We start from the raw sequence: 13,674 nt of genomic DNA on the forward strand, positions 1-13,674 counted from the left end.
ACTGTGGCAGGCGCGATGCTTCAGTGCTGCGCGGAGTTATGCTTTTAAAGGGAGGAATAAAACGTATGTTATGTAGCAAATAGGTAAATAAATGTAGAAATGCACTGTTTGTTTGTTTATATGCATCAATCAGAGAGTAAACTGTAGCAGGCGCGACGCTTCGGTCCTGCGCGCGCCATTATGGATGTAAAGGTTATGTAAGGCTGTAAAATGACATACGTAACGTGCAGACTTGTATTTCTAAAAAAAAAAAAAAAGGCACCAAAAAATAACTACTTTTAAAATTAGTCAAGTTGCATCGGGTTTTGGGGGCCTGGCCTCGACCTGGGACGTTTATTGCTTTGAAACCAGCCACCCCATCCGCAAACAAATACAACACCAACGACCCCCAGCGTTCACAAGTAAGAAATGCAACATATCAGTTTTTGATTGGTTGAACTACGTAAACTGTGTTCAACCGAGCAATCCGATTGGTTGTTAGCGAACCTGGATTTGAGGACGATGGGCCTGAAGGATCATTAACGTACCTGGACATCTTTTTTTGCGTAAGTACACAGTATTTTTGGATGAAGCTACATGTTCTGCATGGAAAGGAGCTAAAAATAATTTATATAATCGCTATATTTACTTTTACTTTTTTTAAGGTGTTGACGATTATTGGAGAATTTACAACATGGAAGGTAAGCAAAACAATTCAGCATTTTCTTAACATTAAAAACATTTCTTACTTCATTAAGAGTAACGTTAGTGATATGACGAACTGTGTATGTCCGCTCTCGGTCCACTGATCATGAGATCATCGAGGTCCGGACCTCGGTAAAGTTTTCGTGTTATGAATGTCTGCATGACATGTATAATTTAGTTTAGACAGTTTGCAAGAATGTTTAGCGTCCGTGGTATGAAAATGATTGGCAGGCGCACATAGAGGTGGCCGGTCCGCTGGCAGGCGCACATAGCGGTGGCCGGTCCGGTGGCAGCTGCCCCTGCCACGCAAAGATTTTACTCCCTCTCGCATATCTCGCAGTCTTTTCCTTTCGTTTTGTTAATCTGTTAATTAGGCCATTTAAGTCAAATATTTCGCATATTAATTCATTTTATATATAGACTATGATTTAATAAAAACAGATTTTTATTTAACTTAATTTTTGTTGCTTGTCTGCGCTCGTCCGCCGTCTTTTTCTCTTCTCCGACCCCGCAGCTCTCTCCGATAGCTTAGTGTTAGTGGCACCAGGTGTTTCCAGGTTTTACTCGTGCCATGTCTTCTTTCTGAGTGTTGAGTTTCGCACATATTGCACCGGACTATGCATTCTTATCCTTTTCTCCGATGAACTGAAAATAACAGGAGTGTGTCCATCTCACAAATGTAGAATCCGTCTCTGCAGTCATCTCAACCATCTAATTCCAGCAACAGGAAATAGACGAACTATTTTACCCGCGGAATTTTTTCTCTGGTGCTGTTTTGCGGTGTTAGTAAATTCACCACTTAATTTTGAGTTAAAATATGTTGTTGTAACTTGCGTTACTGAGATTGCAACGAGTAATAATATTACCCAAATTGTAATGCGTTATATTACGGAGTTACAGCAAAAAGAAATATACTACTGTAATATTACTTTTGTAATGCGTTACTCCCAACACTGTTGGGGAGTATAAGAAACATTCAAAAACGTTACAAAATCTTACCAACCCCAATCTTTGAATTATAGTGTATTAGGTGAAATGCATTAAATAAGCAGTAACAGCTCTATATGTTCACCTGACATGGTGACCTCAATAAAACCCCAACAAAAGGTCAAGAGGGCAGCAGTCACTATAGCAGCAACAGAAACCTTTGCACTAAATAATAAAATAATTACTTTCCCCCTCTTTTAAAGCATGCAATCTATTTGTTTTAACATGGAAAAAACAATAACACTCTAGACTACTGGCCATTCATTTTGGGTACCCCAAAAAAAACTCCATAAGGCAAGAGATTAGAAGTACAAGAGACTGAAAGGGGTATGAATGAGTACTGCTGCCCTCACAGGGTGTCTTCTTGAGTGGACTGCGCCCTGTAGAGGCAAAATAATGTAAAGACCCTGTTGGGGCCATTTGTCTGCTACTGTTCGATACATCACAGCTCTTTATCCTAATAAAAGACCAAAAAATCTAATCTAGAGGAATTTCATCTGTGTGGACCAACAGTCTGACTTCACAATAAAGATTAGTGATTCATTAACTCGCTCATACATGTGCACACATCACTTATGCATTCTCTCACACACTCATTCACACACAAAACGTGTTTGGTAAAAGTGACACATTAATAAACAAAAATAAAATTAATGCATGAAAATGTTCACTATCCAGTTCAATGTTCAGTATTTGTACTGAAATACAATTTTATTTTTGATTTATTTTTGTCTGGCCAGTCATCTTGTTCTCTGACTGCCTTTTTAACTGTAGAATCTATCATCACTGGAAAAATACAGGTTTTCAAGCATACATAACTGTTGCAACAGTCAATGGAATTCTTCTTTACTCACGTCCCACACAGTAGTTTAAGACTCAGAATAACAGATAACTGTGGAATGTCTAAAACAAGATTTTCTGGCATGTACCCACATGCACGATGAAAAGGTGCATACACAGGTAGTGAGATCCATGCAACACTTGTACATTTGTATCAGAGAGAGAGAGAGAGAGAGAGAGAGAGAGAAAGAGAACAGGTGTCAAACCACTAGCACCACTTGTAATTTTGTTTTGTGTAGTGTCTAAATAAAAGCACCTCAGCCCTAAGATTTATGGCATATTTGGCTGTAACACTTAAACCGTTAAACAAGATTTAATGTTACTAAAGGAGAATGGTAGCAGTATTCAAATAAAAAGAAATGAAATGGAGTTTGCCTGAATACTGTTATCATATTCCATAGGTAATCTGAAACATTTAAGACGGAAATATTAAAGCATTAAATGGAATTTTTAGCTATACAGAATGCGTTTAAAAGCTTTTGTGCATCGTTAAGTTGTAAACACTAAAACACTATGTAAACAGAAGTGTTTACAGAAAGACGAACCAAAGGAGGAGGAATGTTTGTTGATCTAACACTCAGTAGTTTCATTGCTAGAAGGCAGTGGATGAGCTGTAACCAGTGGCATATGAATGGAGGCCTACACAGACACTGAGGAACACCTGAGAATGGAGGAAAGCATGAAAGAGGAGAAAGAAAGTGAAGGAAAGTTTTACGTACATTCAATCAAATCTGATCTTTTTGTTGTGTGGCATGAACAAAGCACAAAAACAAAAAGTCATTGTTCTGACACTGTTAATTGTGTTCTTACTGGTCAAAAGCATGTATGGGACTGCAGAAATGTCCTCAGAAGAGTCCTTTTATCTCCTCCGTCACAGGATCAAGGTCAATGTCGTAGAAGCAGGGTCGAGTAGGCAAGCCTGGCATGGTGCTCATCTGAAAGAAATGTACAATTCAGCGTACAAGAAAAAGAAACTTTATGATAGACAATAAATATTTTTTATGTGCAAACAAAACATCACAGCACACAGTAATTGAGTCAGAAATTGAACTGAAGGTTTGTTGAATTAAGTTTAGTTACTTAAAGGACTATAACTGATACATAGGCTAATTTAAAGACTCGTTTATGAATGAAAACAAACTATGTCCTTTAGATTCACTTAGCTTCAAGATCATATATTCAGTCTTAAAGAAGGTTTTAAAGATGTTGCTAAATCCTTGCTAAACATCTATTCTATGCAAATCTTGTTACCTCCAAATGACTTCCGTGGCATATAAATCTCAATTACAAACAGAGGCTAATGCTGGAGCCACTAAAACTAGATTTTATCACCTAATGAATGCAGTTTTTTTTAAAGAGACAATTGTGGTCTTTAGAAGCCCCCAATTTTGTCATCATTTTCAAACTGTTGCGTCTATTACTATAGTGATAAAACATGAAGATGCCTAAATACTTTCATGTTTTAGAATATGAATTTAACATGGAAATGTTAACAGGTCAATGTATATAAGCAATCAATATTCACTCAGTTTTAAAAAGTATGCAGATTTAGGACTGATTTATTGATCGAGGAAAACTTAAAGGTCATAATTTTAATTCCCTAACAACAAAATCTATAGCCAGTGGTCAAACCAATTGATTATATAAAAGAAAAATGAACAACCTTAAAAATACCACCGATTAAAATCAAGTGACTGGCATACATGTGAGACCCAGGCAAAAGAAACAAATTATCTTAATTAAATTATCATTTAACAAAAAAAAAAACTAAAAACAGACCAAGACAGAAAAAGAGAGAGGAAAAAGTACATCGTTTATCCAGCAATTTCACCTTGCCCAGAGAATGAAAACTATCATTTTCACAGAGGTCTCTGATATAAAGATCCTGCTACACTCGATTCCAAAATGCCATGGACGCTATCAATCTGAAATACTTCAGCTCAAATTTCTCATGACCGATTAACCTTTGTTTTCTGTGGTCACGTGCACTTCTGAGAATGAAGACAGACATCATCTATCCCAACCTTTTATTGAGACTTCCATTCCCCATCATTTCTTAGAACAAAACCTCATCACAGCAAGCAGAGTTTTAAATATTTTAAAGAAAGATTCCTCTTATGCATGACAACCCAGGAGCTGTTTAATGGCTTATTAGAATAAATTAACTTCCTAGTAGAAAGATAAGGTGAATCAGTTGACTAATGCGAGCAAAATCTGACCAGTTTTTAAAATTGTACACATTTTTTTATAATAAAAAAAAGAAAAAGTTCTAAAAGAAAAATAAGTTGGCAAACTGACAAAAGGTATAGCCCAGAACATGACATCACCATGTGGCTCAACTAATAGGTCCATATGACCCAAAGAATCTAAAACAGACCAGGTTTGGGACTTAAGTCCAAATGATTCAAATTCTGGCCATATTCAGCAGCTGTACAAATTTCTTACCAATAAATGGCACTTTTTTCCAATTTGCTTAAGTACCCTTATGGCACAGGGTCGAAATTACATTGCAGTTTCAATGCAATATGCCAAACTGTTGTTAAATGCATGAGAGACTGAACCCAGATTGGTCAGGTTGAAGCTCTGACCCTCCCCTATCTCTGAGACAGATTTCACAACCTTTCTTCAGAACAAGACAAATTCAGAAGATTGTGGCAACAATACAGGCACCCATAAAGAGTAAACCTAATGCAACACCGTCTCAGCAAATTCACTTAAAAGGTCATCCGCTTGGCTGTGTGGTGTTGAGATGTCTTCTATGCAAGCCAAGAAATTCCCACAATTATTTCCATACACAATACTCCATTATGTAGTCAATGTTCAAGAACAAATGGCAACTTAATTCATTTGAACACTCGGTTCAAATGGGCCATGTTTTCCTTACCGCAGACCATTGTGTCCGTTTATACTTTCTACTGAACATGCTCTTTGCACCAGTCTGCTATTGACATGTGTTCAAGTCAGCGTGGTGGTCAGGTTGCCAAAACACCACAAGCCTTCCAGCAGTATCATCAGGAATCCATTGTGCGGCTTACAGCAGACACGGATTTGGGCAATAAATTTCCTGAGCTGAATGGAAGCTAAGATCCACTGAGTCCCATTGCTCTCTGGCTGACCCCTCCCTCACATATCTGGTGCATGACATCAGTTACTTCCTCCTGTAACCCCCCATGACTGCTTTGTCCCTCGGGTCTACCATTGAAAGTAACAGGCATAATAACACACACCTGTCTTGTAGCCTGAGCTGCAGAGTTATGTACAGAAATGACTGGAATAGATACTGACTTGCCTGTATAATGATTACATGCCATTTAAAATGTAAGTTGACTATGACTATGACTGAAAGACAGAAAACACGTGTTCATAAAATAATGCAATCTTTTTAGTAACTGTAAAAATGGATTAAAATCACTAATGGTTTTAAACAAGACTGGAGAAATGTTTGCTAATAAATTTGAGCTTTTCCATCATATAATAAATTACAGGTAACACTTTAGTATTGGGACCAATTCTCACTATTAACTAGTTGCTTATTAGCATGCCTATTGTTAACATATTGGCTGTTTATTAGTACTTATAAAGCACATATTCTGCATGACCATATATTCTACATCCCAAATCCTACCTAATACCTAAACTTAACAACTACCTTACTAACTATTAATAAGCAGCAAATTAGGAGATTGAGGCAAAATCGTAGTTAATGGTTTGTTAATAGCGAGAATTGGACCTTAAAATAAAGTGACCAAATTACATTGTACATATTTCACAAATCACAATTACTGTTTTTGTTGTACCTTTGATCAAATAAATGCTAGAGGCTTCTTTAAGAGGCTTCTTTCAAAAACAATTTAAAAATCTTACCGACATTTGAGCAGTAGTTCAAAAATAAAAAATAATTATCAAAATTATTAATCTCATCCCAGACTTTCTTGCATGGTAAATGATATATCGCAATGTCTAAACTGCTCTTTTTTTCCTTACATACAACAGGATAATATTTATTTTATTGCTTAACCTTTTTTAAAGGGGCCAAGGAATAAATTTTCAGAACTTTATATTTTATTGATATTTTGAAAAAACAAATTGCAATCCGTTTTAATTGTAGAGTAACCCTTCCATTTCATAGAATACACAAGTCTTTAGTCTGTGCAAGACATGGACTGCAGTGCAAAATTGTACACCGTGTACACTGGACAAAGTTGAAACTAAGCACTTTCAGCATATAGATCCTGCTTGTGACCGCTGATAGCCATTTTTGGAATTACTCCCATAGCATACAATCTTACAAAGATACAATCTGATTGTATATCTTTTATCATGCTCTTAGCCAAATGACTAATATTGCTGAAGTGGAAGGATCAGAGGCCTCCAACTCCAACACAATGGGTTTGTGATATCCTCTTTTTCCTAAAGTTGGAGAAAATCTAACATTTTATAAGAGGCTCATCTAACCAGTTTAATAAAGCTTGGGGCCCTTTCAAGCAATATGTCAGGGAACATGTCTCATTGTCGGACGTAGACTGAATCTTAGTTCTATCTTTTTATTTTCTTTCCTCAGATAAATTATATTGTATCATGATGATTGTGCATTTTCACTGTTTTCCTAAGCCACACTTTTATTTATTTATTATTTTATTCTAATTTTATTGATTTATTTGTTTAAACTATTTTATTTGTTATTGTTGTTATTATTGTTATCCATTGTATTAAGTTGATCTTGTCTTTTGTTCTGCTTTGTTTTTTCTTTGTAATATTGTACTAAAACTTATATACATATTAATAAAAAAAAAAACTTTCCATTTCATGACCTCTTTAATGCAATGGTAACGTCTGTCAGTTTATATGCACCTTAAGATTTAAGCACTGACTCATTAACATCCGACTGTATTACAATTAGGGGTGGCACGATACCATTTTTTCAGAACCGATCCCAATCCGATACCAAAAGTTCTGAGTATCGGACAATACCGATCCGATACCAGCACAGTTTTTTTTTTCCCTATACCCCAGTGTGTGTTGACCTGATCATCACTCTTTTGTGTATTACACACAATCTACTAAATATAGACAACTTCATTATAAAGAAAAATAACAAATTAAAAAATATATAATCATAATCTATGAGAAAATACTATTATAAACTAGGTTAGTGGATAATTCAGCAGCAAAAGTTACTCTACAAAAATTATGAGTTCACAATAATTTTATAAAATATAACATTTAGAGAAAAAACATTTTGTGGGGGAAAAAATAAAAGTAAATAGGTGTAATCTGGAAAATTGTTACACATTGCTCTTTGTATTGTAATATACATTCATGAAAAACAAGTAAATATAATTATATATAAATATATGCAATAAATTAAATACATTTCTTTTACATTTATAGCACAGTAATGAGGCAGCAACATATGATAGATAAGACAGAACAAGAAAGGCTATTAACAATCCTTTGATCAAATAAATGCTAGAGGCTTCTTTAAGAGGCTTCTTTCAAAAACAATTTAAAAATCTTACCGACATTTGAGCAGTAGTTCAAAAATAAAAAATAATTATCAAAATTATTAATCTCATCCCAGACTTTCTTGCATGGTAAATGATATATCGCAATGTCTAAACTGCTCTTTTTTTCCTTACATACAACAGGATAATATTTATTTTATTGCTTAACCTTTTTTAAAGGGGCCAAGGAATAAATTTTCAGAACTTTATATTTTATTGATATTTTGAAAAAACAAATTGCAATCCGTTTTAATTGTAGAGTAACCCTTCCATTTCATAGAATACACAAGTCTTTAGTCTGTGCAAGACATGGACTGCAGTGCAAAATTGTACACCGTGTACACTGGACAAAGTTGAAACTAAGCACTTTCAGCATATAGATCCTGCTTGTGACCGCTGATAGCCATTTTTGGAATTACTCCCATAGCATACAATCTTACAAAGATACAATCTGATTGTATATCTTTTATCATGCTCTTAGCCAAATGACTAATATTGCTGAAGTGGAAGGATCAGAGGCCTCCAACTCCAACACAATGGGTTTGTGATATCCTCTTTTTCCTAAAGTTGGAGAAAATCTAACATTTTATAAGAGGCTCATCTAACCAGTTTAATAAAGCTTGGGGCCCTTTCAAGCAATATGTCAGGGAACATGTCTCATTGTCGGACGTAGACTGAATCTTAGTTCTATCTTTTTATTTTCTTTCCTCAGATAAATTATATTGTATCATGATGATTGTGCATTTTCACTGTTTTCCTAAGCCACACTTTTATTTATTTATTATTTTATTCTAATTTTATTGATTTATTTGTTTAAACTATTTTATTTGTTATTGTTGTTATTATTGTTATCCATTGTATTAAGTTGATCTTGTCTTTTGTTCTGCTTTGTTTTTTCTTTGTAATATTGTACTAAAACTTATATACATATTAATAAAAAAAAAAACTTTCCATTTCATGACCTCTTTAATGCAATGGTAACGTCTGTCAGTTTATATGCACCTTAAGATTTAAGCACTGACTCATTAACATCCGACTGTATTACAATTAGGGGTGGCACGATACCATTTTTTCAGAACCGATCCCAATCCGATACCAAAAGTTCTGAGTATCGGACAATACCGATACCGATCCGATACCAGCACAGTTTTTTTTTTTTTTTATATATACCTCAGTGCGTGTTGACCTGACCATCACTCTTTTGTGTATTACACACAATCTACTAAATATAGACAACTTCATTATAAAGAAAAATAACAAATTAAAAAATATATAATCATAATCTATGAGAAAATACTATTATAAACTAGGTTAGTGGATAATTCAGCAGCAAAAGTTACTCTACAAAAATTATGAGTTCACAATAATTTTATAAAATATAACATTTAGAGAAAAAACATTTTGTGGGGGAAAAAATAAAAGTAAATAGGTGTAATCTGGAAAATTGTTACACATTGCTCTTTGTATTGTAATATAGCCTACATTCAAGAAAAACAAGTAAATATAATTATATATAAATATATGCAATAAATTAAATACATTTCTTTTACATTTATAGCACAGTAATGAGGCAGCAACATATGATAGATAAGACAAAACAAGAAAGGCTATTAATAACAATCTTTCATTGCACAAAAGTATTATAACATGAAAGGCTCAAATACAGAGCGGCACAAATCGCTTATGCGTATCCCGTGTTCCCGTGAACGGTCTCGTCTGACCGATACCCCGATCCAGCAGAAAGTAGCAGTATTGGAGTGATACCTATACTGAATATCGGATCGGCGCACCCCTAATTACAATCAAGCAAGCGAAAGTACTAAACAAGGGTAGATTTGAGGAAAGAAATGAGGAAAATAAAGAAAACCAGAAGAGCAGACAGAGATGAAGAGATTACACTGAAGTTCAAAGCATTGGCAGTAAATTCTGAGACGGGTTGAAGTGAGAGGTCATGAGCACTGGCCGTATGTCCCCGCAGCAGTCCCATGGAGATGAAAGGGGACAGAGCGGAGGTCAGACCGGAGGGGCTGGGTCACAGGCACCCATCTCCCAGCATGCCGCACAACGGACACCTCACCCCAACCCTGACCCCACACTGCAGCCAGGACCTCACTCTCAACCCGGAAATGAGCTTCCTTCCCTAAGCCTCACCCAGTCAACAAAACACACTGGCTCAATCAAACTGCGGAACGAAATCCAGTTGGTCAGGATACTCAAAAGCAATATGCTGATAGCACCACACAATATGATCAAATCAAAATAATCACATGTAACCTTTTTTTTAACCAGTCAAACCAACGGATTTTAAACTTTGACATTCATCACCATGCATGTTCATCAATGTTTTTAATTTATAGCTTTAAAATGTACAAACAGAACGGGAGAATAAAGAGTCTTTCATATATCTCCTATGCTGGAAGTCTGATTGGAATGGTGGTTCCTAAGGTGAACCAGCTGGGTTTAGGAAGAAAGTAGAGAAAACATTGGGAAAAATCCAGGGACGGAGTATTTTAATGAAAACCAAAAATATGTGCACACACATAGAAAAGCATGGGTCATTCAAAAGTTCAAAAAAACCCACAGATGCTCTAAGTGCCGTTTTCACAGGGCTTAATCGAACGGTCTCACAGGTTTCATCATGAATCCAAACTGAGAATCCAATAGACTTCTCATTAAATGTAAACTACCTTGACCAAACATTTTCAGGAATTCAGACAGAGATATATCTGCCTTAGGCCAGGCAATATTGGCTTTTAGAGAGCAAAAACATGAAGGCAGAGGAATTTGGCATTTGAGTGCTGTTTTTAAAAGCCCTAACAAGGTCACAGATCCCAGGTTCAACCATAATCCTGGATCCTATTAGTAACTGAAACATTCACCTACCAACAAAGGAAGTAATAAAAGAAAGTAATATGAAGAGGTAGTGGATGGCATCAAATAGGTGAAAGCCATCAAATATATCAGGAAGGAAAGTGTGGGCATGTAGACAGAAAGGAAAAGAATGGAATACGATGAGCTTCCATCAGATTTTGAGGATAATCACTTACAGTTCCAACTAAAGGGTAGATAAACCCTGCCCCGATGCTGGCACGGATGTCTCTGATTGGCAGGATAAAACCGGTGGGAACACCTTTTTTCTCAGGCATATGAGAGAGAGACAGGTGGGTCTTGGCCATGCAGATGGGAAGAGCACCAAAACCCTGAGAGATTTACAGACACAGTTAATATCCACAAGAGACATGCACATCATTTGCTCTGGGCTCTTGACATCCGTTAGCTGTTATGTTGTGAGATGCACTGCTTCACAGAATTGAATCCAAACCCGTTGGGTAGAAGATGGTGAAAACTTAAAAATGGTGAACAAATACAAGCATTAAATTCTTCGACATTGCAAATGTCATTAGGAGTTGGCAGATTTCCATGAATCAGTTCAAAATCACCAGTTTCAACGAATACATTCAAAACTATCTTCTTGTATATACAGATATAGTATTTTTTAATGTTATATTGGTGCATGTAAATTAAAATAAGCGATAAATAATGGATATTAAAAGGTTGAAAATATTGATATAACCTTTAAGATTACAATAAAAAAGCTCAAATATTAAAATTGTACATGAATTGTACATGTTCAGTGGCAATGTACAGCCCTTCTCACCTGTTGATTGTAGTGGTCTATCTTAGCTTGAGCCTCAGGTGAAAGCTCAATATCATCAGCACCATAAACCTTCTGTGCAATAGTCCGAATTTTCTCTACAATAGAATCCTTAAAAAAAAAAAAAACCGGGCTTAATTAACAGGTCAAGAGAGTAAAAGATGTATGGAAAAAGAAAAATAAATAAATAAATGAAAAATATTTCATATTCAAGCAATTTAACTTTTTTTAGCAATAAAACTTAGCTTCCGCCTATCTGGTGGTCATACAATCCCCCCAGCCAGTTCTCTGTGTAGATGCTTGGGATAGCAAGTGTCCAAACCTCTAATAGGATAATAGAGGCCAGCCAGAGCCAAGAGGAGAGATTACCACACCTTTCATAGCATCACTTAAAGTCACAACCTCTAAACTCACTAAGGTTAACTCAAACCAGCTGATGGCCTTACAGCCCCCCACCTCCACCTGAAATATACACACTGGGAGCAACACTTAGCTCATCGTACAAGAAACTATCATGTTTAAACCATCCATCAGAGTCACTTTGCTCTATCTTAGTGGGGATTCGGGTTTTACCTAAGCTCAATATTTGCATTAATGTTTGTAGTATTTTTTTCACAAATAATTGTGTCTGGCCTCACCTGCAGATTGTACAGGAACTGGAAATGGTTCTTCTGAGATGCAACTTTCTTCACAGCATGTGCAAGCTCCACAGAGCCCCGCCCACCTCTGGACCAATGATGACACTGCACAGCAGCTGAAGCCCCAGAAGCCTCTGCGATGCAACACACCATGTCGATCTCTGCTTGAGTGTCAGTCCTTCACAGAAAGAGAAATGTCATTGGTTCTGACAAGGCAAATCCAAATATCACAGGGCAAACACAACACTTTGGCTAAATATGGTCATTAATCAAAAAGTGGGTAAAAATAAACCTTCCAGACATACTGGAAAGACACTTACAAATAAGCTCAATTTGGACACCATCTGTTGCCTTTTTGATCACACTCTCTCACACACACACACTCTTGGTACTCTGGTTTACGTCAACCATGGCTATTTTTAAATGGTTTAAAGAGTCATAATTTTCAAACATCATGTTTTGGGAAGAAAATGCATGTTGCAGAATCAGTTTTTCAGATAGACCAATTCTTACTTGAAGACATTCAGAGCAACAACCACAGGAACTCCAAAGAGATGAGCGATCTGAATCTGCTTCTTTAGGTTACTGCAGCCGTCTGCAACCAGCTGCAAATTCTGATAGAAAAACGTAAACATGGGTATTTAATTAATTATAAAGAAAAAAAATGTCTCTACATTTCAGGCTTGAATCTAATTAAGATTTAATTAATAAGATTTTAAAGAACATTTTAGAAAAATTAAGACAAAAAGTGGAAAGCAATAAAATCTAATAAAAAAAGTTAGATCTGGATGGTTAATCAGGGTCTCCATTAAAAGGACGAGTCGGTTTGTCTTGGAGAACGTCATCCCACCAGCTGAGCTTTCCAGAGGATACTTCCTGCTCTTTTTTCCAACTAAATTGTCGCTCATGGAGCAGAACCAGTCTCAGAATAGCGATCCAAAGCTCAGGAGACATGCTTTGGTGCTTCCTGTTTCTCATTACAGAACCGCACAATTAGCTTAAGCACTTGAGTTATTTTCTCAGCTGGGGTTGCTTTAGAGAGACTGATGAAAAGCAGGTACGGTATTTCTTAGACAGCAACTCCCATTACGCCTCTGTGTCTTTAGCTTCAATAACACAGATTGTATTTACCCTGTTAATTGAATAACACAAACCACATTAGGGAGGAAGAGGGGAACTGGAGGGGGTGGAAAAGAAGTTCTGGGCCTTTGCCGGAGTAAGGTGGGGCAGACACTCATTCATTTACTCCCCTACCTCCTTCCAACCCTCTTTATTTTCATCCTTTCTTTGGGGAGCAACATCGCCACTTATTGTTGGAGTAGAATAGTACATAAGTAAAAAAAAAAAAAAAAAAAAAAAAAAGATT

The 13,674-nt window shown here is 36.1% G+C and overlaps 1 protein-coding gene across 1 annotated transcript in view; it reads right to left on the reverse strand.

Annotated features, from left to right (window-relative positions):
• Nucleotides 1-2,348: 2,348 nt before the first annotated feature.
• The window catches only part of LOC107711640 (monofunctional C1-tetrahydrofolate synthase, mitochondrial-like), a 46,729-nt gene continuing 35,403 nt past the window's right edge, over nucleotides 2,349-13,674 (reverse strand). The window contains exons 22-27 of the mRNA XM_016516641.1: nucleotides 12,822-12,922; nucleotides 12,309-12,486; nucleotides 11,674-11,781; nucleotides 11,063-11,215; nucleotides 3,322-3,446; nucleotides 2,349-3,172 (exon numbers count right to left, since the gene is read on the reverse strand). Coding sequence (XP_016372127.1) covers nucleotides 3,357-3,446; nucleotides 11,063-11,215; nucleotides 11,674-11,781; nucleotides 12,309-12,486; nucleotides 12,822-12,922 — 630 coding nt within the window. The 3' untranslated portion in view covers nucleotides 2,349-3,172; nucleotides 3,322-3,356. The remainder of the gene's footprint in view (nucleotides 3,173-3,321; nucleotides 3,447-11,062; nucleotides 11,216-11,673; nucleotides 11,782-12,308; nucleotides 12,487-12,821; nucleotides 12,923-13,674) is intronic.

The sequence above is a fragment of the Sinocyclocheilus rhinocerous genome, unplaced genomic scaffold (assembly GCF_001515625.1).
Source record: "Sinocyclocheilus rhinocerous isolate Xijiao unplaced genomic scaffold, SAMN03320098_v1.1 scaffold1169, whole genome shotgun sequence".
Classification (NCBI taxonomy): Eukaryota; Metazoa; Chordata; class Actinopteri; order Cypriniformes; family Cyprinidae; genus Sinocyclocheilus; species Sinocyclocheilus rhinocerous.